The sequence below is a fragment of the Camelina sativa genome, chromosome 10, assembly GCF_000633955.1.
Source record: "Camelina sativa cultivar DH55 chromosome 10, Cs, whole genome shotgun sequence".
NCBI lineage: Eukaryota > Viridiplantae > Streptophyta > Magnoliopsida > Brassicales > Brassicaceae > Camelina > Camelina sativa.
In genome coordinates, this window is record NC_025694.1 from 11,462,775 (window position 1) to 11,487,248 (window position 24,474).

Genomic DNA, 24,474 nt, shown 5'->3' on the forward strand with positions numbered 1-24,474 from the left:
TTGATCTACAGATGGGTCGGGTCAAGTCAAGAAGGAAAATGATGTGTCGCCATTATTCACTCAGTATCTTAAAGCTGTATGGAGACACATCAACCATACGCATAGATAGAAACTTAACACGCATGAACACAATTTGTATGATTGTGTGACCTGTCAGGATGACTATTTTGAAAGTTCTTCGCCTTCTTTAATTTCTTTGGGTTGTTCCGTCTGATTATCTTTCTCTTATGATCAGGCATATGGATTAGGAACACATTTATGGACTTTATGTCATAAATGTCTTATCTTTTCAAAAGAATATTGGGTGGCAGAGGAAGTCACTTTATTAACTGCTATGAATGAGACTTCCAAATGGTACTATTTCTGGTCATTTACCTGTCTTGTTAAGATTTCTTCTTTTTTTAGTTAGACATGATTTTATGTTTGTCGTTGTTTCAGGTAAAACTAGAAAGCGCAGTAGTGCATTAATATCTTCGTAAGTCATGTCTAACTGGTCAATTTTTACCGGGTGACAAACTCACAAATTGAAAATATCACAAAATTGACATGGTTTTTGGTTAAATAAAAGTCTGCTATTATCATTCTGCTTACACATTTTCGTAGTACTCATCTTTAGTTGTTATGATTCCAAGTTTTAAACGATGAACTTTTGTAATCAGCTGTTTTGAGCTTGGTAATGCCGTTTCACTGAGCTTACGATGTACTTTGGGTAGTCATAATCAAAACTAAACCAGAGTCATTCACTATTTATTGAAATGAAATCTATCTCCTGTTACAATGATGCAAAAAACAAAAATTCAGCGGAGACTTCATTTGAGTTGCATCAAAATTATTGTATGTTTATTCTTCATTGTAGGCTGCCTCCAGGCCGATATCAGCTCGATGAAGTCTGTAAACTGTGGAACACCATCTTTCAAGATTTCAGCTTATTTTGATTGCCAAATGACTCTTCTGCTTCTGATGGGTCAGGGGATTCTGTTGTTGTGATTCCTTGACTTTTCTTCAAGTTTTTTTCATCAAGATATTGTTGGTAGACATAGGAAGCAAAACCCCAAATAGCTAGGATCATAGAAATCACCTTTAACCCATTCATTGTGTCATGGAAAATGATGACAGCCAGGATAGGAACCACTGGGAGTCCCAGAACGCTTATTGCATTTGAGAATAGAGAGGAAAGCTCGAAGATTAGTCCTGTGCCACCGATGGAGAATACCTGCCAGGTAATAGCTGTCCACACTAGGTTCATAATGTAGGATACCTTCCCAAGTTTGTAGTTTTCCATTTCTTTGCTCAAAGTTTTCCACTCGCTGCTAGCAAAAAGCCCCACCATGCTAACACAGCTGGCCACTAGACTCACGTAAATTATAACATCCATAACTTCTGAGAAAGTTTGCCTCTTTAGGACTTTAAGGAAGGCTAGCTGTTGTAGGGACAAGACTAGACCATACCCAGCAGACGCACCAACAGTGCATATGAAACCTTTGACATACTCTCCTTTTGTAACTTTTGTGGCAGTTGACTCCTCATTATTGAACGCAAGGAGGACGGAAGATATAGTAAGTAGGAAAAGAGAATTCAAAATGATAGGAGTAAGTTTTTGTGAGTTGAGGAAATAAGAGAAGAAAGCGTTGAAGGCTAACTGAGATGCACAGATCAGGGAATAGGTAGAAACAGGCAAGTAAAGCAGTCCGATGGAGTACAGATAGCAATCTGCTCCTACGAGAAGTCCAAGCACTACGTAAACCAATACACGGTTCCTCGGTGAGGTTCTTTTTCCATCTCTAGGAGTTGTTTCATGTGTTTTGAGTGAGAAGAGATAATATGGAAATAGGACAGGAAAGCCAACAAGTTGAACTACCGTTGCTAGCCATTTACTGTTTCCTCCGTTGTCATAGTATAATCTCCCCAGAATTGTAGCAACTGTTTGGCCTGAAATGACAAGGAATGTATAGATAGTCACCCGGAGCCACCGTTTGTATTTGTCTGAGTGAGATACTTCTGTTTGGCTGCTGCTGACCGAATCTCTTTCATCTTGAACTGTCAGATTTGGTTCTTTCCCCTGCTGAACTGGTAAGTGAGGGAAGATAACGCAAATTAGTATATACTTTATTTTGTTGTTAACTGTTTCATATATTGAATAATAAAATATCATAACCGTATTAATCTTTCTTTTTTTTTGAAGATGAAAGACTAGTACGTTCACTACGAACTGGTTTATGCTTACTCACCGATGACTTGTAGCTCTTGATCCCCTGTCATGTTGGATTTGGAATGACCTCCTTGGAGATGGACAAGGAGGAACAGACGATATTCTGAACAAATTTTAAGTATTAGGTATCTTGTTATTAATTTTCTTGGTATATAAATGCTACCAAATGATTGCTCCTTTGATATGGGTAAGGTATGCTATAGCTATATTTTCAGAGATTAGGAATCGGTCACCGTCTAAGTTTTCATTGTTCTTGGTCCCACATTCAGTAAATGCCAACCATATATATCTCTTCTCTTTCCAGGATTTTAGTTCCTGTAGTCTTTCTGCATGCAAAGATGCCACTATTGTTGACCAAGAGATGAGTTAAGTCAAGGAACAATGATCATTCAGGATTTTTTTCTGCAACTTGAAGAAACATGAACCACATACTTATATAGACAAACATAAACTCCACGCATACACATATATGAACATGTGCACAATTTCTATGATTGTGTGATCTTGAGGACGACAATTTTGAAGGTTTGTCATCTTTATAAATTTCTTTGGCTTGCTCTGTCCGACTGTTTTTATATGGTGCTGGTGGCATGTGGATTAGGAACACGTTTGGGGTTTCCCTGGCTAGTCTTGAAGTTTTTCAAGAGAAGACATTTGTAACAATAATATCTTGGACGGCAGAGAAGTCGCTTTACAATCTATTTAGTCATAGACTTCTAAATGGTATTATTTCTGGTCATTTAGTTTTTGTTCAAAGGTTTGTTTCCCCAAGGATGTCGGGACCTGTTTGTCTAAGATATATTCTTTTTTCATTATATTATACAGTACATGATTTGTTGTTTGCTCTTGTTTCTGTCAGGTGCATTTCAAAAACTAGAAAGAGTATAGTGCATTAATATCTTTGTAAGTTATAGTTAACTGTTCAATTTTTATCGTGTGTCACTCTCACGTGATGAAAATATCACAAAATAGACATGGTTTTATGTTAGAGAAATGTCTGCTTTATCACCCTGCTTGTAATGTACAATTTTATAAAAAGAAAAAAAGTTCTACATACCTGAGATGTGGGTACCTTATGTATAAAATTACAGTTGTACTCAATACTGGAAATTTGGCCAAAGAGACTTGCACATTTCTGATATATATGCTCAAGAGACATGCGTCCCATTTGCATTGACAATTACAGAAATTACACGGACAAGCTTTATGTATGTAATATGCATGATTGTCATGCACAAAAAAAATTTGTTTGATTGTGTGACATGTTTGCGTATTTTGCTCGACAGGGTTTGTGTGGGCAAGTCTTCAACTTCTTTTCGTCGAGGTAGTGCTGATAGACAAATGAAAGGAAGCCCCAAATAGCTAAAACTATGGAGAAGATCTTTGATGCGTCCATCTTATCATGGAAAACGATCACTGCTACAACTGGAACGATAGGCAACCCGACAGCAGTTATGGAATTGGAGAACACAGAAGATGACTCGAAGATTAATCCCACAAAACCAACAGTGTATACTTGCCATGAAATAGCTGCTGAGGCCAAAGTCAAGATATATGACATTTTCCCCAGTTTGTAGTTTCGTATCTCACTTGGCAGAGTTTTCCACTCTCCACTTGCAAACAGTCCTATGAGTATCACACAAATTGCAATAAGAGATTGGTAATTGGCCAATTCCAGGACTGCTGAGGATGTATGCTTTGTGAAAACTTTCCTGAAGAGCAGTTGTATCAGAGATAGCACCAATCCAATCCCAGCGGAAGCACCGATGGCACATATGAACCCAATCACATACTTTTCTTTAGAAACATTTGTTGTGTTTTCCGAGACAGTGTTGACCACGAGGAGGGCAGAGGAAACCGTAAGGAGAAACAAAGAATTGACTATGAAAGGAGTGAACTTTCGCGAGTTGAGGAAATACGAGAAAAAGGCAGTGAAGGCCAACTGTGAGGCCATGATAAGGGAGAAAGTAGAGACTGGTAAGTAGAGCAACCCAACTGCTGACAAATAAGCATAAGCAGACACTAGCAGTCCAGTGCAAGGGTGCTGAAGGAAGGGGATTTACTGAAATTTGTATCTGTTGATTTGGGTTGTCTGATTCGTGAAAAGAAGCGGAAGAGAACCAGTACAGGGAAGCCAATGAGTTGAAGAAGTGTTACCACATATGTGCTTTTCCCTCCATTTTCATAGTAAAATCTACCTAGAATTGTAGCAAGTGGTTGGCAGAAGATGACAAAGATTGCGTACATGCAGACACGGAGCCACCTTTTACAGTTCTTCGTTTGAGGTACTGATAATGATTCAGTTACCTCATGATCTAGTAGGTTTGCTTCTAAGTTCTGGTCACCTGAAAATTTAACACTCATGATTATTATATTTCATGAAAAAAAAAAAAGAAACAAAGGATCTAATGTTATCAGGTGCTTTTTGCATACCATTGGCATAGTGTTCTTGAGATCTGTCCATGAGAAATGAGAAGGTGAGAAAGAAAGAATATTGTTTTTTATTGATTTCTTTCTTCTGTGATGTCTTGCAGATACGCAAGAGACCTTTCTTTATACACAAATTGATAGTTATGTTATAATAACTACAGACCCCAGATAAGTTTCACTATCAAACTTGACAGACTTTACTAGATCCATTATATAGATGGGGCAGGCGATAGATGACAGTAGTATCATAACTTAGTAGTCTCATGTTGACCATTGACTTTTCTTGTTTGGCTTACACATGACTTGGAATTCTTGTAACCTTCGAATGGCGGCTCTAAGAAAACTTTTGTTTAACCAATGCAGTATATCAGAAATTAACAGAGATACAAGAAGCCAAACTCCTGCGATGGAATAAAAGAGTTACTGTTTAAGTCACTACATTGTTTATTTGTTATGTCAGTGGCGGCGTCCAAGTGGTATTGTTTTTGTTCCCTTGTTATTCTATTCAAAGCTCTGTTTTCTCAAGGATGCATTAGCCTATCTGTCTCTCTGCTTTCGTTGTTTGCTCTTGTTTTCGGTGTTTCAGATGCACTGCAAAATGACAAAGCAGAGTATAGCATTGTATCTTTTTGTTGTGGTTATCTCTGATGTCACACTCACGAAACGGAAATATCGCAAATATGACATGGTTATCTGCTAAAATTGATTGCTTTAATTATCGTTGCTGGTATTACACATTTCTGTATAGCCTATAGGATAGAAGTGGATTTAGAAAGTCAACAAACGATACAACAAGACAAGGGTTTCAACAACACTTGACTTAGAAAGTTTTTAATTTTCTTGTTGTGGTGTCTAGTCTACTGTATATGTAACTGCTTACTTGAAATTATAGTAGTGCAAAATTACAAGAGTTTTGGTTCTTGGATCTTTAACTAAGCTTGGATATGACTGTTTTCTTCTTGTGCATCTTCTTCAGGTTGAGAAAGTTTCATCAACTCTTCTTCTTCTTTCTCCTGAGTTGCTTCTTCAGGTTGAGAAAGCTTCATCATCTCTTCTTCTTCTTTCTCCTGATTTGCTTCTTCTGGTTTTTGATCATCGACATAGTCGTGATAAGCATAAGAAACAAATCCCCATATGGCCAAAACCAATGCAATCAACTTGATTCCACTCATCTCATCATGGAAGAACACAACACCGAGAAAAGGAACAATAGGTAAACCAACAGTGCTTATGACATTTGAGAAAAGCGATGAAACTTCAAGGATCAAACCCAAACAACCAATGGAAAAAGCTTGCCATGATATCGTGGAACCGATGTTTATCGCAATGTAAGACACTTTCCCAAGTTTAAACTCTTCCATATCTGTCCTTAACGTTTTCCACCCACCACTTCCAAAAAGTCCAACCACCACAACACAAGTAGCTACTATAGATGGGTATGTGTCCATATCTAAAATCTCTTTGAAAGTGTGCTTCTTTAGAACCTTTTCAAAAGCATAATCTATCAACGAAAGCGTCAAAGAATACCCAGCTGAGCTACCAAACGCACAGATGTATCCAATCACATAATTGTATTTGGCCAAGGACTTTGAAGAAGATTCAGGCTCAGGTTGGATGACAAGAAGTGTTGAAGATAAGGTCAAGAGAACAAGTGAATTGAGTATAAAAGGTGTAATCTTTTGGGAGTTTAAGTAAGAGAAGACGGCATTAAAAGCCAACTGAGACGCAGATATCAAAGAGAAAGTTGAGACAGGAAGGTAGAGTAATCCAAAAGAGTATAAACCACTCTGTCCAGCAACAACCAAGCCAATTCCAATATACACTAAAGATAGTGTCAAGAAGGAGGTGGTTTCTTTGGTGATGGATTTAGTCTTGGAAGGCTCAGGATTTATGTAATTATAACAAGGAAAGGTTAAAGGAAACCCAACAAGTTGAACCAAGGTCTCGAGCCATGTACTCTTACCGCCTTTTTCGTAGTAAAGTCTACCTAAAAGAGTGGCCATTGTCTCTCCAGCTAAGAGGAGAAATACATAAAGAAACACTTTTATCCTCCACGAGTAGCTGTGACTTCTTTGTTCCGTTGAAAAATTCCTTGCATGTTCTATCATCAACACATGAAACAGAACAAGAACATGAGTATATAAAAGACAAGATCACAAGAGGCTCTATCTATGCCGAATTTTCGGATTGTTTGATAGATTGAATCATGTTCTTATGTGTAAACTACTTACCACCATTGACATGGAGACAGAGTTCTTGAGTTTCTGATTCTATTTCCATCATAGAAACCAGAGGGGGAGCTATATCTCAGGGAACAAATAAAGATGATGTATGCTTGATTTACTAATACATGCAAATGCGTTACATAAAGTATCTATAATATAAGAGAAAAAGAATTGAAAAGAGAGAAAGGTCAACAAACCATCTTAAGGTTTTAACCAAATAAAGATAAATAGTCATCAAAAAAGATATTCTATCATAAAATTTAGTCAAATAAAAATTACCAAATATATTAATATATTATTCTTAAATACTTACATAAAATAAGAATATAATCAGAAACACAAGTGAAGATATAATATTTTAGATAATATTTCCATCCTATTATCTTTTATTTAATACAAATAATTTAGGTAAATATATCCTGCTATATTAATTGGGAAGTACAAATATGAAACTAACCTTAAAATGTGTAAGAAATAACATTCACTTGCCATTAGAAAAGTTTAATTAATTAATTAATTTTTATTAATTATTAATAAACAAAAAAAATCGTAGACAGATCAAATTAAATCTACAAAATGAAATAAAATCTACAAAAGTAACTAAAATCTATTCGAATCTAAACTTATTCATACTTGAAAAAAAAATTATTAAAATTTTAACAGCTACGATTTTACAAATCTAATTTAATAAAATTTACAACTACAAAATTTTATCAACATTTTTTATTTGAACCGATAAATTTTTATCAAAAATCTAATAAAATAAAATATATATATCATTTCCGTTTAGCAACTTAAATTTTAAAAACTAATAAATAAAATAATAACAAAATAAATTAATATAATTTTTTATCAAAAAAAGTTCAGCATGCGGATAATAGCAAGGTAGTACCTAGTTATTCTTTTATTTAATAAAAACAAATATGTGCATATAAAATGAGGGAAAGTAAATGTTGTCAGTTTTGAAACTTAACAAATTACTAAAAAAGCTAGGAGTATTAAAAAGTGGCATACGTGGAGTAACTTCAAAAAGTGGGTAAAGAAGTCTCCAAATCTCTATATAATAAAAGACAAAAGTGAAGTGAAACAAACTTTGACAAACATGCATATAAATCCTAGGTAACTTTGTCAGTGTTGAAACTTAAAACTGCAAAATATTAATTGTGGTTGAAAATGAAAGTCACAAAACATGGAATAGAATACTCAAAAATGGTGAGTAAATTGGTAAATGTCTTAATTCTATATAGACAATTTAGTCTTTACAATAATTTGTTCCCTCATTTTAGAGTCTCTACTTGAATTTTTTTTTTTTTTTTTTTCTAACTTGATGTATTTGGTTTTGTGTCCTCTTATCACTTGAGTCTTGAACTGTATTCAGAAGTTAATAAAGATACAAGAAAGACAGAGAGGCCTTGAGTACACTTGATTTCTTAGAAAGTATCCAGTTTTATTCTAATGTCTACTACTTAAACCGTTAACTATATCATATTGTTGGTTCAAATTTACAAGAGCTTTGGTTCGTGGATCTTTGTCTAAGCTTGGACATGACATTTATCATCTTGTGGCTCTTGCTCTTCTTCTGGATTTCGCTCCTCGACATAATGCTGGTAAGCATACGAAACAAATCCCCAAATGGCCAAAAGCATTGCAACGAACTTGATTCCGTTCATCTCATCGCGGAAGAACACAACAGCGAGAACAGGAACAACGGGTAAACAAAGAGTGCTTATGACATTAGAAAATAGTGATGAAACTTCAAGAATCAAACCAATACTACCAATCGAACAAGCTTGCCATGATATCGTCGAACCGATAACTATCAAAACGTACGAGCCTTTCCCAAGTTCAAACTCATCCATTTCCATCCTCAACATTTTCCACCCACCACTTCCTAAAAGTCCAACCACAACTGCAATAGTAGCCACTAAAGATGGATATGTGGCCATATCTAAAATCACCTTGAAAGTGTATTTCCTTAGGATCTTTTCGAACGCATAATCTGTTAAAGAAAGCACCAGAGAATACCCTGCTGAGCTACCTATCGCGCAGATGTACCCAATCACATAACTTGACTTAGAGGAAGAAGAATAAGAAGATTCAGGCTCATCTTGGAGAACTAGAAGTGTAGAAGATGTGGTTAAGAGAACAAGTGAATTGAGTATGAAAGGTGTAATTTTTTGTGAATTTAGAAAGTAAGAGAAGATGGCATTAAAAGCCAATTGTGACGCAGAGATCAAAGAGAAAGTTGAGACAGGAAGGTAGAGTAATCCAAAGGAGTACATAACACAGTGTCCAGCAACAAGCAAGCCAAGTCCAGTATACACTAAAGATAGTGTCAAGAAAGAAGAATAAGTGTATTTGGTTTTGGCTTTAGTCTTGGACGGTCCAGGCTTTATGTAGTAATAGCAAGGAAGGGTTAGAGGGAACCCAACAAGCTGAACCAAGGTCTCGAGCCATGTGCTTTTACCGCCTTTTTCGTAGTAAAGTCTACCTAATAGAGTGGCTATTGTCTCTCCAGCTAAGAGGAGAGTAACGTAGAGAGACACTCTTAACCTCCATGAGTAGTTATGACTTCTCTCTTTTGTTGAATTTTTCCCTTCAGGTTCTACATCAAAACATGTTACAGAACAAGAACATAAGTAAGACAAGAACACAAGAAGCTCTTCGCTGAAATTTCTGTTAGAATACCTACCGCCATTTACGCGAAGATGGAGCTCTTGAGTTTCTGATTCTAGTTCCATGATAAGGAGCAATATCTCAGGGAACGAATAAAGATGGTGTTGCTTACTTATATAACAGGCAAAGGAGAATTCATAAATTATTCTATATAAATAAACTTTGTATTATTTTACATTAAGATTTCAGCTTTTAATATAATAATTGCTACTCCCTCCGTTTTTTATTAGTTGTCGTTAAGGTTGTTTCACACAAATTAAGAAAACCATTAATTTTATTGTTTTATTCCTTTTAAATATATTTTCTAATCTTTTGATTGGTTAAAACATTAAAACAGTTAAATAAAATTGGAATATTTACCAAACATTTGCATTGGAAATCCAAAACGACAAGTATTATGACACAAAATTTTAACTCTAGAATGACAAGTAATAAAAAACGGAAGGAATATATTGTTATACTTTGCTACTATCCATTACCCGGAAATTGTTAAGTGGCTCTCTTGGAATGAACCATCTCCTCCATTTTTGTAGGATCTAATATTTAAACAAATCAAATTTTGTTACCAACCACTATTTTCTAATCATATTTTTTCTTATTTTAGCTAAGAATTTTCCTGAGGGTACTAGTAATTTATGTATAGACAAAAGATTCAAACTTAATATGACCGATATGAAGAAAACGTGTCCCAAAAGAAAGCACAAAAGTCTACTACAAGAGAAACTTCAAAATGATGAATCGATCATAGTGATGATAGATGATGATTAGTGGCATGGAGGTGGGAGTTGAGTCCCAATGTAATTAACTCTAACGTTTCTACAAGAAGAAGAGACAGCTTCATCTCCTCTGTTACTGTTCTGTTTTCTTCCTTCATAAGAAGAAGAAAGGTCAAGATGAACATTCTCCAAGTATACTTTTTTACATGGCATTCCTCTGCTACAATGCAGCTGCACTGCTATCCGTGAAGATGATGTGCCTCTTATGTTCTTGAAATATATATCACTCAGCTTAACCTTCGAAGGTACCTACAACAACAACAACAAAAAATCAATCAAAACATCTCTCTCAGACCCATTTCAGTTAAAACATTCTTATCTTGAGTGTTAAAGAAGACTCACATTTGAAATGCAAGAAGAGAAAGGACAATAAGACTGATCAATGATGATTGGATTAGTCACATTGTTCATAATAATGTTCTGAAAAGTCATGTTGGTAGCAGCACTTAGACCAGGAGAATTAGCCCAAGTTTTGATCCTTATCCCATTCGTCGTACCACTCATCTTGCAATCCTTCACCACTAGCCCCTTCACATCTTTCTCATTTGGATATCTCCCTAAAGTCCCAATGCTTTAATTTCAAAAGAAACAAACCGTTTCATAAACTCAACAGCAGAAACAAGTTACAAAAACAAAAAGCGGTTTTGTTACATTTTTTACCTGATACCATGTCCTGGTCCACATTTGATACTTGTGATTGTGATCTGAGAATTTCCTTGTCCTATGGAAACACAATCATCTCCAGTTGCGATATGTGAACGCGAGAAATACACATTCGAGCTGCGTTCGATATGGATACCATCTGTATTTGGACTATCAGAAGGAGCAGTGATGTTGAGTCTTGTGCCCTTGAAGTCTCTACACTCTACTAACGCTATGTGAAAGAACTTGCTGTTCACTGAGCTTATCCTTCTTACAACTGTTCTGTTCATCCCCACAAACTTCAAGCTCTGAAATCAACCGCATGGTTTCGATTAAAGAAAAGAGAAAACTTTAAGATCAAAACTCAATGTTTGTAGAGTACTATTCTCACAGTTGGGAGGAGTTTGCAGTTAGAATCAGAAGTACAGTTATTAAACGGCCAAGCTAAAGCGCCTTGACCGTCAAATGTACCACCTCCAGTAAGCGTTAAGCCATTGATCCATCCAAACTCAATCCAACCACCGCCTGATCTATACTTTGAAAGATCAGTCGAGGCCTTGAGATGACCCTAATTTCAGTTACGTGAGCAATAAGAAACCATTAAATCAAAAACAAATGACAAAACAAAGACAGATTATGGAGAGTGTTGGAAACTACACTACCTTAACTCGGACAGTGAGATTTGATACGTTAGTGCAAGGACCAGAGAATCTGAGAGGACCAACAGAGAATTCACCTCTTGGGATTATAAGATGTACAGAGCTTGAAGATGATTTACATGCCTTGTCCCATGCTGCTACAAAGGCCTTTAACAAAAAAACATCAATTCATTAGCTGATTCTTGTCACTAAATAGATGAATCTACAAAAAAAAAGAACACAGATCTGTAGCAAACCTTGGTGTGGTCTCTGTGGTCATTAGCTCGAGCACCGAAGCTACGGACATTAACAAAGGAAACAGAGCTTTTGTCTACTCTGTTTCGCAGAGACAAGGTTCCTGCTACACAGGAGGATAATGTGGAGATGAAGATTAAGAATATTTTCAGGTAACGAAAACTCTCCATCTCGACCAGTGCTCCTAAAGATTGAAAACTGCTTTCCAGAGTGTTTTCGAAAGTTCACTTCTGCTTTCAAAACTGTAAATTTATTTGAAGAAAAAAAAAAAATTCATCTTTTACAGTTTGTTAACCGTTTTACTTTTTACCACCACGATCTCTCTCTTCTTCTTTCCCACCACCTCAGCTTGTGCCTTGTAGGAGCTTCGTGAGAGCTTAACCGTTCATTGGATCACAACTTTGGGCTCAATTTGGATTTTCATATTTTTTGGGCCCATTTACTACATTATTTGGAGAATTTTATTAAGCGATCGATTTGGATAATTTCGTGTTAATACAATCCTTGTAATGAAGATTATATATGGGAAAATCGGTAATTATATATCCCAGCTAAGGGGTATGTTCAATTCCAACATGATGTTTAACCCTGTTCAAATCCATACATTAAGTTAAATAAAATTTAAATTCAACACCCCAACTCTTCAAATTGTGCTAATACATACATAAGTTATAACGGTCTTAAGAAAGAAGAAGAAGGAAGAAAACGACGTCGTTTTGATCAAAAGAAGTTTTTTCTTTTGGTTTCAAAACGACGTCGTTCATATGTTGCGTCCACGTCAGAAGTCGTTAACGGTCTCTTAACACCGTTACGTCTTAGGTATGTATTAACACAGTTTGAAGAATTGGAGTTGTAAATTTAAATTTGATTTAACTTAATGTTTGGATTTGCACAAAGTTAAACATCATGTATAAATTGAACATACTCCCTTAGCTCAGGTATGAAATTATCGATTTTCCATTATTTATGTCCACTTAATTAGAAGTGATAATGACACTTAAATAGTTAAATTGAGTAATTGACGTCCCTAAAAGTTGGAGTATTGTATTTGTATCTGTCATTTGGATAGGAAGAGACGTATCAAAGATGTATGAGGAAGGATAGTGAATACATTATTTATTTACCACAAACTCCAATTATTGATTGAGAAGATTGGTCCTCATTCGAAACATATCATATACTTTCAACAACATAATATAATGTGAAAATGTAAGTCAAAAAGAAGGTGGTAATTAAAACTATAAGACCAACTGACCAAATGATATATCCCTAAAACGCATATGGTTGTTTATAAACTCTGTATATTACTTGTTTGTTTATATATTTGTTGATAATACAAAGGATTTCATATTTTAGGTTGAATACAGTCGAATGTAGTATTTTGCCTGACCCAGTGAGTTTACGTCTTCGTTTGTAACATTTTGCATGCGCCCATATGATGAGTTTGTCAACTATAAACATTTTCAACAATATCCATGCATTTTTCATTTTGATGATATTACAAAATCAATCGGTCATTGGCAATTGACGTAATTTAATTTATTTTGTTTTTAAGATAAAAGATTCTTTTTATTTTTTTTTATTTTAAAACGGAGCTTTCTAGACTTGTGTATGTTTTTGCTATATTATAAAATGTTTGTCATATCATTTAGTTGTCTAGGGACTAGGAGGTTTGGCAATTACTTGATTCTCCCGGAAGATCTTTTATAACTTTGCTTCTCTTTCTAACATTCTCGCTTTCTTTTTTGTTTTTGTTAGGTGAATTTGATAACGACCCCGAAAAAGCAAAAAAAAGAAAAAAAATCATTATCATCGAGATTTTGTTTGTATCAGCAAATTAATATATTGCTGAAAACTAGAAAATACTAAAATATATGTTTTTTTTTTTGTCAGCCAATTTTCCATTAAAATAAAAATATTTTACAATGTTTAGAGTTACATCTATTGAACCCAAGAGATAACATAAGAAAAACTCTTTGTTCTAGCTTCCCTAGTTAAAGTATCAGCTATTATATTGGTTTGTCTACCAATAAATTGGAAGCAATGGTCGCCTTTTGTAAGAGCGAGAATATCATCCAAATATCCTTGGATTTCTAAGACAACCAGAGATGGAAATCGTTGTTTTGTTGCAGACTCCAGATAATGATAGAGAATAGACGAATCTCCACAAAATGTGACATTTTTATAACCAAATCTATTTATCTGGATTATAGCTTCCCTAAGCGCTATTGCTTCTGTTTCAAGGGCAGAGTTGACCGGCTCTATCGAAGAGGCACCCTTGAATACACACCTTCCTTGTGCGTCATGAAGAGTCCATCCAAATCCAGCTTTGCTATTAGGGTTGATCCAAGAATCATCTGTATAACAATAAAAGGAGGAGGTGTTATATAAATTATGTCTCTGTAAAGGACTAGCTGACTGATTCCTCTCCTTATGTTGTTGAAGATCATGCTGTGTAGCTATATGAGCTTCCTTCCACATTCGATAATCCACTATAGCTTGATTAATGACTTCTGGGATTGCCCATCTTTTATTATTAAAAACTAAATCATTACGAGCTTTCCATATGCGCCATCCAATAAAGGGAAATATATATACCATTGGATCAACAGGATCTTTGCTAGAGAGTAGGTCTTTTATGATGTCTAATATGGAATTTTGACTAGCAAACTGACCTGAGGGTGTGCATATGGGTGAAAGCTCCCAGATTTCTCTTGCATATCGACATTGGAAAAGAAGATGCAAAGTGGATTCGTTAACTTCTCCACAAAAGATACAATCTGGTGAGGTGTGGATACGTCTACGTGATAGGTTTTCCGCAACTGGGATAGCATTGTGCAGGACTCTCCACCATAAATGCTTTACTTTAGGTGGAGCCGAAATAGACCAGAGGGATTTCCAAACTACACTAGCTTGAGAAGATTCAGTTGAATTCTCTATGGAGGCTTTAGATAGCTGGTGGTAGCCAGATTTGACTGTGTATTGTCCATCCTTAGTAAATATCCAGGTAGATTCATCTGCAGATTTGACTGTCTATTGTCCATCCTTAGTATACTAATTCGTATACTAAAATATATGTTTCATTTCATCTAATACAGATTTGTGTCAAATAGATTTTTCCGTATGATTCGATTTATGATTGGACTTGGTTTGATCACATCTGTGTATGCCAAATCATTCTCAGTCAAAACATGTACGCATTTAGTCAAAATCTAGAATATATAAAGGTTTTATACGTATGTCTCTCAAAATTTCTATAACGTTTTTGCGAACTTACCTACCTGCTTAGCTTTGTTAGAATTATTGATAGAACTTTCAAGTTCTCTTTTTTCTTGTTTAAAAAATACTCCAATGCAAATTTTGCGAGTGAGAACTGTGAATGTGTCACAACACTTCAATACTTCAATTTTTTTTTTTTTTTAACTACTGTGTTTGAGTATGATAATTGATCATGAACAGATTCGAGATTGGACATATCAGTTGAATTTCAAAATTTAATATAGTTTTTAAACAGGAAAATGAAAGTTACATGATCTAATATCTATGATGGAACTATTTTTTTTATAAAGATTTTTGTAATTACATCGGAGCACATGTTGGAATTCAGAAAGCCACATGATCTATGATGGTCTCTCATTAATCATTTCATCTCATGTTTTCAGCTAAATTCAGTGACTTTGTTATATACTTATATGACATAAATGCGCTCCAAAATACTACTACTACTATTACTTTTTCATATATTTGGTATTACATTTAATTTGCTGCATAGTGGAATATCCTCTTGGATTCTACAGTACAGTTTAATTACTATTTAGTATTTACAACAACACTTTTAGTAGGAATTTGCTATTGTTGGATAAATATTTGGATTTGTTTTTCTTCAAAATGTATATGTTATCAACAATAAACTAGTTCTAGTTCATCAATCATTCTGTTGCCTATATTTTTCATTTGTACAAACACATATTTACACGTTACCAAAGAGATCTTTTTCTCTAATTAGACCATGTGCAATGGTGTATACTTGGGCCGTCCCCCGGCATTTGGTTTTTAAAGTTAAATCAAAAATGGCCCAATATTGAAAAAACGACTCTTTAAACGGGATATTTTTCGTCCGTCTATTTGGACACGTGGAAGGCGGTGATTGAGAGAAGATTTTGGGTAGGGTTAACACAAAACACTTTCTCGAGAGAAATTTCTCGAATTCTCTCTTCTATCTCGACGGCGACGAAAACGATCTTTTGTGTCTTCTGTGTCTTCTGTGTCTTCTGTGTCTTTCCGCCGATTTCAAACCGAAAACGATCAATTCCCTCAATATTCTTTCTCTTTTCCACCGATTTCAAGCCGCAAACGATCTACTGTTTCTCCCGAAGCTTGTCCGGCGGTTTAATCGAGCGAAATAAGGTTTGTGTTCTTCCTCCAATTTGAGATTTCGCTGATTTGCTTCAGGGTTATCGATTAGTCTATGTGTATATGGTCTATGTGTATAGGGTTATCGAAATAAAGGTTTGTCTCTGTGCATATGGTCTTTGTGTCTGTGTGTATGGTCGATTACTCTCTGTGTATAAGATCGATTAGTCTCTGTGTATAGGGTTATCGAAATAAAGGTTTGTCTATGTGTATATGGTCTATGTGTCTGTGTGTATGGTCGATTAGTTTCTGTGTATAAGGTTGATTAGTCTCTGTGTATATGGTCTCTGTGTATAGGGTTATCGAAATAAAGGTTTGTCTCTAGTAATGTGTAGTTAAATAGCCTGGTTAATTGCTATGCTTGCTTCGTAATGTATACGAACTAGCTGGTCCTTGTTGGTGACATTTTGGTCTGGTTTGTTCATAGTTTCTTGTTTAGTCACATAAATTGAATGCTTTTGTGAAGTGTACTTGTCATAAATTGTGATTAGACTGTGGTTGTTAGCTCGTTATGAATTGCTACTTATTGCAAGTTACCTTCTAACCTATTAAACCTCAACCATCTTCTTTCTACTTACATCATAAATCTCTTTCATTTTGTAACCCCTTCTTTTCTCTACTCATTCTCTAAGATTCCTCATATGGATTATCAGTCTTCTTCTTACTTAAACCTGCTTAACAGTCAAGAAGGTGGTATAAATGAAAACTTTCGTTGGGAAAGTTTTCCACCTTCTAGACAGAACAACGTGCCTTTGGAGTCTTGCAAGCTAGATTCACCGTTATTAACCATCTTGGTTATGGGATAAATACAAAATGGTAAATGTTATAAGAGCATGCATAATACTCCATAATATGATTGTCGAAGATGAAGGACATACATACAGTTTCCGAAACCAAGTTTCTGAATTTCAACACGGAGAATATGTGGATCAAACATATACCGTTGGTGCCGCCGGTGTGGGTTCAAATATCGGCACTACGATTACTCGTCAAACAAGACTTCGGGATAAATAAGTCCATGACCAACTAAAATATGATTTGATTGAGCATATTTGGACTAACTTTGGACATTTTCCGGGTAATGAAGATTAATTTTAAAATTTTTGTGAATTGAATAAAATGTTTGTTTTTACTTTTGATGTTTGTATGTTTTATGTTTTCTATTTTTAATTTCTTAATTGTATGTTTTTTGTTTTTCAACTTTTTGTAACTTTGTAATTTTTTAATGTTTAAACTTTCAAAATATTATTATTTTATTCAGGGACCAAATACAAATAGATACCAATGCTCATACTAAAAATAAAAAACTTTCTAAATAATAATATTAAAATTGAAAGACTAAAAACCATGAGTCACCAATGCCCATGCTCTAACGCTCTTTTTTCGCATCGTTCTCTTTACTAGTTTGAGTTTTGATATATTTTAAAAATAATGTTTAGTTTGTTATTATTATTTTGTATTCTTATGTAAATTTCTCGCTAATGGAATTTAAACATTGTTTTCAATTTTGATGGTAGGGGTAATATTATTGGTCCACAGACTATATATGTTTCCATGTGTGTGTGGATAAGATAGAAAGCAGAAGGTAGTCAAATCTGTATCTGGGTCCATTTCTCTTAGGACACAAGCTAAAGGTAGAACTCAACTTGGTTTGTTTTTTTACTTCACTTGTTCACACTCATAGATATTCGTCGTCCACAACTTCAAATTTTAATATCGACGACGCCCTTATATTAAAATCTCAATTATATATTCTTCATCTCATATGAGCTGGTTGATATTTTCAAAAACTGTGAGAATTAGTGAATGTTCACAATGAACAACCAAAATTTTAAATAATAAATTTACCATTTGAACTAGTAATTTAAAAATTAAGTTTCCCAAAACCCATATGTATATAATCAACATTTGGGAGGAATATCCTAGAATCCTAGCTAGAGTTATGTCTTTGTCCCTTCTACATATGATGACAGTACACATTACACTACATAATATCATAGATTCATAATGTTCACTAAGTAAAACTACCCAAAAATGGAAAATATTATATTACAAAGTCGAAGCGAAAAATGTATCCAACATCATCAAATATAATCCAAACCCAATCTCCGTCTAAGTCTCTCATGAAAAGATATCTACATGCAAACAAGAGAGACAAAATAAGATCTTAAGTTATACATATATATAAGTTTTGTTCTCTCCCAATATATATAAGTAGTATATATATATATATATATATATATATATGAATGTATATATGTAGTTATAACAATGATCCATCAAGGCTCTTGTTTGAAGAAAACTGAAGGAAAGATCTCCCTCAAGAGCTCATATTGATCACCCCCATTATGATTATACTCTTGATGAGAACTAGGGTTTGCATTCACACTACCATAACCACTTTGTCCATATCCATAATCCAAGGCAGCCGCCGCAGCACCGCCGTTAGTATAAGCCGCCGTCCGAAACATATCATGTGCAAAGCTTCTCGGAGTCATGAGGCCGTCTGCGGAGAACATAGCAGCAGCGGCAGAACTTCCTCGGAGATTAGTGGGAATCGGGTGGTTGTGTTGACCCTCATAAGTTGTAATCACAACCGTTGGATCTTGAAACGATCTCTCCACACGTTTCTTCACGTTGCACCTTTGCGTTGTACATCTATAGTAACTCCTATTATATTTTGGATTGCATTGGCTAATATCAGTTACACTATAATGGTCCGCATTTTTGTAACACATTTTTACGGTCAAACTAAGAACAAGACTTTGCAACGCAAATGCAAAGAAAATAAGAAAAAAGGAAATAAGTAATTTACCTTGGATAAGGGCTATTTTTAACAGCCTTTTGGCCGTATTTTCTCCATCTATAACCATCTTCAAGATGATCAACTTCACTTTTAGTCATAAACGAGACTCGTGGCTCTCTTTGTTTCTTCACCTCGTTCTTATTTGTTTTCCCACTGAAATCATATACACACCATAAAATTAGTATACACATGCTAGAATATTTTCTTATTCCATATATTATTCCATCAATAATCCTATATATATATAGTTATATGGCTTACACTTTTTTGGAACTTTGATCTTCTTCATCTCCGACTAACTCTCGTTTCCTCCCGCCCTTACCGGAATCTTCACCGGGATGGTCAGCCTCACTAGAGGAAGAAGATGCAGATACCCTAGTTGTAGTCGCGGTGCATGCACCACCACTGATTACGTCATTATTAGTAACATCGCGGTTGGATTCTTGATCGATGGAAGAGTTGAAAACCTCTGAGGAAGAGGGAGAAAGACCAAAAGTTTTGTGATGAAGTAGAGATTCATACGCTCCTGGAGTATTTTGGAGGCAATCGGTGAAGGAGTAAGAAGATGGATCGAAGCCGTTTTGCGATGAGATGGTGTTTCCATAAGAAGATGGATTTGAAGTAGGCAGATTCATCATTTCGTGCAAGGAAAATGATGGAGGGTATTGGTAGTTGTAGAGATCTCTGGTTTCGTTAGACATGGTGAAGAACAACAATGAAGAGAGAAACAAAAAGAGCAAAGAGAAGACAAAGAAGAAGAGAGGAGAGAAGCCTTTTTAGGTTTGGGGATTAGGTTTTTAGGTTTTTTTCCTAAGAGGTCTAGATTGGTGCTTGGACATTAATTGGGTCTTCGTCTCCCTTTCTCGTATTTATGCATTTTGAAACTCAAAAAAGGTAGAGAGAGAAGAATATTATTATGATTTTGGCTAGTTGGTTTGGAATTAAGTAAATTATATAAAAAGTATAATCGGATATAATTCAATGGTACGTGTGTGAATTCATACTTGTGTTGCTACTTTTGTTTTTCTATTAACTTTGTTTTTAACCAATTTCAGTTTAAATTGTATAACTCTTTTCTCTATGCAGATTAATTTTATGATTCGTCTGTTAAAAGATTTCATTTTTCATTTACCAATTTTTTCCCCCACGTTTATCAGTAGAAATTTCGAATCCATATGTAGAAAAAAAAAACTCATTTTTTATTATTTTATCAGTCAAATGTGTTATAAAGTTTAATGTGGACTATCTTTAAGCAAGTTATGATATATATATTCAACAAAAAGATATAGAAGTGGATATTAGTTTTTATGTATGAGATCATGCAATGCCTTTTGAATGACTTTTTTTTGGTTGCTGGCAATAAGAACTTTACATAAAGCTAAGTTGACAAAAAATAGAGCTGCAAAACTGGCTTCTAGTGAGGAAACATACTTAATTAGCTTCTGTATTTTCAAAATATATATATATATATATATATAATGCTTTCGTCCAAAATTTATTTAATTGCAAGTCCTACTACATACCAATAGATATATTTCTTGAAGTCTTTAAAATTGCGTATCATCAATTCATCATCTTTAAATCTCCCAAAACTTTTACTTTTTTTTTTTTTTTTTTTTTNTATTTTATCCACATTTTGATAAACATGGGTAAATTTTGGGGGATCTATTTGTTTACTTCCTTTATTTATGGGGCCAAAAAGCAAAGACATGAAAAGTAGTTTCTCTTCTCACTTTCGATATGTTTTTCACTTTTCACCACTCTACACGTGACACAGTGGACGGAATAAAGAAACACGCGCTACGACGAAGCGGCGCGTGGATAAAAGGCGTCGTAATTGAAGGAGTCTTAGTCAGCGAGAAGACTATAAAGTGACCGGAAACCGGAAACAGTCCGTCACCCGCCGGTTGGCTTGGTGTGAAGAACGAAGTAAGAGGCAGTCAAAGATTCAAACAGAACAAAATTAAAGTTGTATGAAAATAAATACTCCAAAAAATGTTTTTTTGGGATTGTTAGGCTGCCACGTGGAAATAATGGCACCGGCATTTGACCGTAGCCGACACATGACTTGGCACGTGCTAGAGAGACTGTCTCTTCTCTTCTTCCCTTCTTCTTCACTTGCTGCTTCACGAACCTTAATATACAATTCAATAATTCATAGTCAAGAGGCAATAATTTAGACCCTACATATTTTTTGCGTATATAAAATATATATATATATATGATTCTCTTGATATTGAAAATTTTGATATAAAAAGTGGTGTAAGAAATTGGTATAACATTCAAATGAAAATTAGTTTGCATATGGGACTTTTTTAAGTGACGTAGCTATGTGGAGTGGATGGGTTACTTATGCTGACGGGTAAATGAGATCATGGTTACGCTATGTATAATCTTTTCACATTAGACCTTTCTGTTGGCAAGTTAAAAAACAGAGCATCTAGATTTATTAAAAAAATATATTCTATTGAGGAAAAGGTGGTCAAACTAAATTGTTGCATAAATTACGAAACATTATGTTAATTACTTTATATACAGTCAGAAAATATTATTCGTACAAATTTTATTTTGCGATAATTGTGGGGTAATTGAAGTTGTTATGAATTAAAACCTTACGCTTTCTTTCATGTAGCTAGTAATCGCTTTCATCAGTTTATGGGAATTGATAAGAACAAATATATATAATGCCTAACCGACATGACAAATGAGAAGGGGACATACATCAACTTTCAAATGTGGTCAAAGTGAAATGCTTACTATGAAATAAACATGGCTAAAATATATATGTCCAAAGAACACATATCCGGGATGCATATTCGTTTAAAATTTTACTATATTTCATGGTTCTTGTGATTTCGCCCACAACCCATTAATCCATTATCCATTTGTTAGGTAGGTGGAGGGTTTAAAATCTTCTGTTTTTTCATTTCTGCTTTTTGTGTTACCCCTAAGATTTTAGATTATAATCTCTAATTCTCTCTCTCTCTATATATATATATATATATATATATATGTTTTTACTAATTGCCACAAGTTACATACATGCGGATATATAGTCAGTAGTGACTAGCTATGATATACAGTTACTTCTAAAAATGATGAAATCAAAAGACTATGGCTTAGGTGTATAATATGATTTTGCTCGATGAATAAAGTTGAATCATAATTTCCATGTTTTTAACGCTTTTTGGTCAAAACAAACTATGCTGAAAAACGTTTTCTAGAAAGTCGATAAACAATCTATGGTACTAATCTTTTGTCGAAGTAAAAGGAGCGAATAATTTTCTTCGAACACAAAAGAGACATTCTAATTTAGAACTATTCTCTCATTTGACCAAAAACATCTAATCGTACGTATACATATGCTTTAAAATTGGAAACAAAATTAATAAAACCGCAACTATATATTATCGGATTCCATAAGTAGTAGTAGTACAATACTAGTCTCTCTAAACACAAATAAATTTCAACCTTCGAAGTCAAATGTATATTCATTCTTCTATTACAAATAATAATTGCCATTATGGTAGTATCTATCCACTTCTTGTACCTAACCACATAAATGTATACTAAGTAGAAGATGTCAATAAAACAACATTTATAGTTTAATATAGGCACAAGCTGAACGCCGTAATTGGTGCCTAATTGTTGACGTTATCATATACATATATATAAAGCTTTAACTTGAGTATAAGATAGACTCGCATTTAAATTAACTTCTTAATTACCCTTAAGTAAGACCGTGGACCTCTTTGTATTTGTAACTTGTAGTATGATATATAAAAAAGCATTAGCTATACACACTGACATATAACTGTAACTGTCTGCAGTTGAAAAGTCTGACCTATCTTCGGGATATGTGCCTAACATGTAAAGATATTATTTCTACTTTCTAGTAAACATATTACTCCGTATTATTATTACCACTTTTTTTTTAAAAAAAAAGCGTAAAGAAAAATAAAAAGAAAAGAGAATGAAATTGTTGACTTTAGCTTTTAAAATAGAATAGTTGGGGCAGGTTTGTTGTTAGGTTTGTCATGTGTGACATTATTATATAAATATAAACTATACATGAATAAAAAGGAATCTCTTGTATTTTCTGTTCTTTCACACACATCTTCTTTCTGAAATTTGAGTTTAACAGAGTATAATAAAATACATTAAATCCATCTTTAATATGAAAAAAATGAAACATATATTTTTCATTGCTTGTTATCGTGAATATGTTGAGAGTTACTATATGATATTATGATTAATTACATTTTGGCGACAATGCAAATTAATGACATTTTTTGTTAAAATCTAATAATATGACAGAAACTCTACAAAAAAATTGTTTATAAAGAAATCTCTCGTTCGAAATTTTTATTTCTAGGTAGAAGAGTTACTGTTTATTACCATATTGGACCAAACAAACTTGGATCAAACATAATCAACCAAATTTTGTATATACACTAGGATCGAATCCGCGCTACAATACGGGGGAATATTTATCGATATGGTATAATCTTATTATATAAAGTTTGATGATAAAATTACTAATTAACAAGATTGTGACACATGTCAATTGTATCATTCAGATGTTGACACGTGTCAATTCTAAATAAGGACCCGCCATAAAAATAAAAATGTAAAAATTCAAAACCTACCATAAAAATGTTTTATATAAAAGTAAAATAAAGAAAAAACCTTCTTTTATTTAGAATCTTTTAAAGAAAAATTTTTTTTGTAAACTTCTAAATTTAAAACAAAACTATTAACAATTTTAAAAATATTAAAAAGCATTTATAAGAAAATTATAAAATTTAAACAACTTTAAATTTTAAAAAGATTATTATAAGGAAATTATATATATATATATCATAAAATTTGAAATTATAATATAGTTTATTTATTTTAATTTTAAGTTGCTAATTTTACAAGAAAAATGATTACTTTTTATATAAGATAAAAAAATGATTGTGAAAATATACAATTAATTACTGTTTATGGAAAAAATGTAAATACTCACCTTTACATAAAGAAAAAGATGGTTGAAGTAAAAAAAAAAAAAAAGATCGTCTCATATTTTTTTGACCAATCAAATAATTTATTCAAAAATACTGCTATTGTAATATATAAGATAAGAGTATGTAATCTTAACGTATGTGTTTTGTAACTATAAAAATGTTAAAGTAAATAGACATATAATAAGTTATTTAATGTGTTCATAAAGATAATTTGTTGGTAGTAGTAAAGACTAAAAAGTATATTTTAATAAAATATATTTATGTGTACAAATACACTTTTAGTAGTAATGTATATAGTAGATTTGTAAATGGATATACATTAGTGTATTATAGCAAAAAAAATAACTATTTTCTATAACTAAAATTTTATCTCTTTACTTTTACATATTGTTTTT

The 24,474-nt window shown here is 33.7% G+C and overlaps 5 protein-coding genes, 3 long non-coding RNA genes and 1 pseudogene across 10 annotated transcripts; 3 read left to right on the top strand and 6 right to left on the bottom strand.

Moving 5' to 3' along the window:
* LOC104718502 lies at positions 116-948 on the top strand. Its single transcript, XR_002033708.1, has 3 exons — positions 116-354; positions 439-475; positions 857-948. It is a non-coding gene; the product is annotated as an uncharacterized LOC104718502 (long non-coding RNA).
* LOC104718501 (probable purine permease 10) lies at positions 714-2,495 on the bottom strand. The gene is made up of 2 exons (XM_010436258.2): positions 2,229-2,495; positions 714-2,067 (listed from the first exon to the last, which is right to left on the bottom strand). Exons 1-2 carry the CDS (start codon positions 2,257-2,259, stop codon positions 914-916), a joined length of 1,185 nt encoding a protein of 394 aa, XP_010434560.1. The 5' UTR covers positions 2,260-2,495; the 3' UTR covers positions 714-913.
* On the top strand, positions 1,978-3,588 carry LOC109127014. Of its 3 annotated transcripts, none has more exons than XR_002033706.1 (6): positions 1,978-2,070; positions 2,183-2,334; positions 2,514-2,734; positions 2,811-2,966; positions 3,069-3,112; positions 3,496-3,588. It is a non-coding gene; the product is annotated as an uncharacterized LOC109127014 (long non-coding RNA). The 3 variants fall into 3 exon arrangements; XR_002033707.1 differs by having other exon boundaries at positions 2,811-2,932; XR_002033705.1 differs by having other exon boundaries at positions 2,811-3,112.
* LOC109127013 lies at positions 3,121-4,737 on the bottom strand (annotated as a pseudogene).
* On the top strand, positions 4,408-5,702 carry LOC109127015. Its single transcript, XR_002033709.1, has 3 exons — positions 4,408-4,494; positions 4,744-5,115; positions 5,616-5,702. It is a non-coding gene; the product is annotated as an uncharacterized LOC109127015 (long non-coding RNA).
* Positions 5,111-6,987, bottom strand: LOC104718500 (probable purine permease 6). Its single transcript, XM_010436257.2, has 2 exons — positions 6,871-6,987; positions 5,111-6,740 (listed from the first exon to the last, which is right to left on the bottom strand). Exons 1-2 carry the CDS (start codon positions 6,920-6,922, stop codon positions 5,572-5,574), a joined length of 1,221 nt encoding a protein of 406 aa, XP_010434559.1. The 5' UTR covers positions 6,923-6,987; the 3' UTR covers positions 5,111-5,571.
* On the bottom strand, positions 8,280-9,562 carry LOC104718507 (probable purine permease 6). The gene is made up of 2 exons (XM_019230704.1): positions 9,553-9,562; positions 8,280-9,469 (listed from the first exon to the last, which is right to left on the bottom strand). The coding sequence occupies exons 1-2, from the start codon at positions 9,560-9,562 to the stop codon at positions 8,397-8,399; spliced, it is 1,083 nt and encodes a 360-aa protein (XP_019086249.1). The 3' UTR covers positions 8,280-8,396.
* On the bottom strand, positions 10,305-12,021 carry LOC104718508 (exopolygalacturonase-like). Its single transcript, XM_019230705.1, has 6 exons — positions 11,854-12,021; positions 11,621-11,764; positions 11,350-11,526; positions 10,977-11,266; positions 10,659-10,887; positions 10,305-10,565 (listed from the first exon to the last, which is right to left on the bottom strand). Exons 1-6 carry the CDS (start codon positions 12,019-12,021, stop codon positions 10,305-10,307), a joined length of 1,269 nt encoding a protein of 422 aa, XP_019086250.1.
* LOC104718509 (probable WRKY transcription factor 28) lies at positions 18,298-19,942 on the bottom strand. The gene is made up of 3 exons (XM_010436264.2): positions 19,332-19,942; positions 19,080-19,223; positions 18,298-18,934 (listed from the first exon to the last, which is right to left on the bottom strand). Exons 1-3 carry the CDS (start codon positions 19,769-19,771, stop codon positions 18,544-18,546), a joined length of 975 nt encoding a protein of 324 aa, XP_010434566.1. The 5' UTR covers positions 19,772-19,942; the 3' UTR covers positions 18,298-18,543.

Bases quoted from the DNA above. Each gene is read 5' to 3' on its own strand.
- LOC104718501 (XM_010436258.2), bottom strand. From the start codon at position 2,259: ATGACAGGGGATCAAGAGCTACAAGTCATCG. The intron at 2,068-2,228 runs GTGAGTAAGCAT...CTCACTTACCAG, and splicing joins TCAAGAGCTACAAGTCATCG to TTCAGCAGGGGAAAGAACCA.
- LOC104718500 (XM_010436257.2), bottom strand. From the start codon at position 6,922: ATGATGGAAATAGAATCAGAAACTCAAGAACTCTGTCTCCATGTCAAT. The intron at 6,741-6,870 runs GTAAGTAGTTTA...TGTTGATGATAG, and splicing joins CTGTCTCCATGTCAATGGTG to AACATGCAAGGAATTTTTCA.
- LOC104718508 (XM_019230705.1), bottom strand. From the start codon at position 12,021: ATGGAGAGTTTTCGTTACCTGAAAATATTCTTAATCTTCATCTCCACA. The intron at 11,267-11,349 runs GTGAGAATAGTA...GGTTGATTTCAG, and splicing joins ACTGCAAACTCCTCCCAACT to AGCTTGAAGTTTGTGGGGAT. The intron at 10,888-10,976 runs GTAAAAAATGTA...TTGAAATTAAAG, and splicing joins GGACCAGGACATGGTATCAG to CATTGGGACTTTAGGGAGAT.
- LOC104718509 (XM_010436264.2), bottom strand. From the start codon at position 19,771: ATGTCTAACGAAACCAGAGATCTCTACAACTACCAATACCCTCCATCA. The intron at 19,224-19,331 runs GTAAGCCATATA...ATATGATTTCAG, and splicing joins GATCAAAGTTCCAAAAAAGT to TGGGAAAACAAATAAGAACG. The intron at 18,935-19,079 runs GTAAATTACTTA...AAAATATAATAG, and splicing joins AAAAATAGCCCTTATCCAAG to GAGTTACTATAGATGTACAA.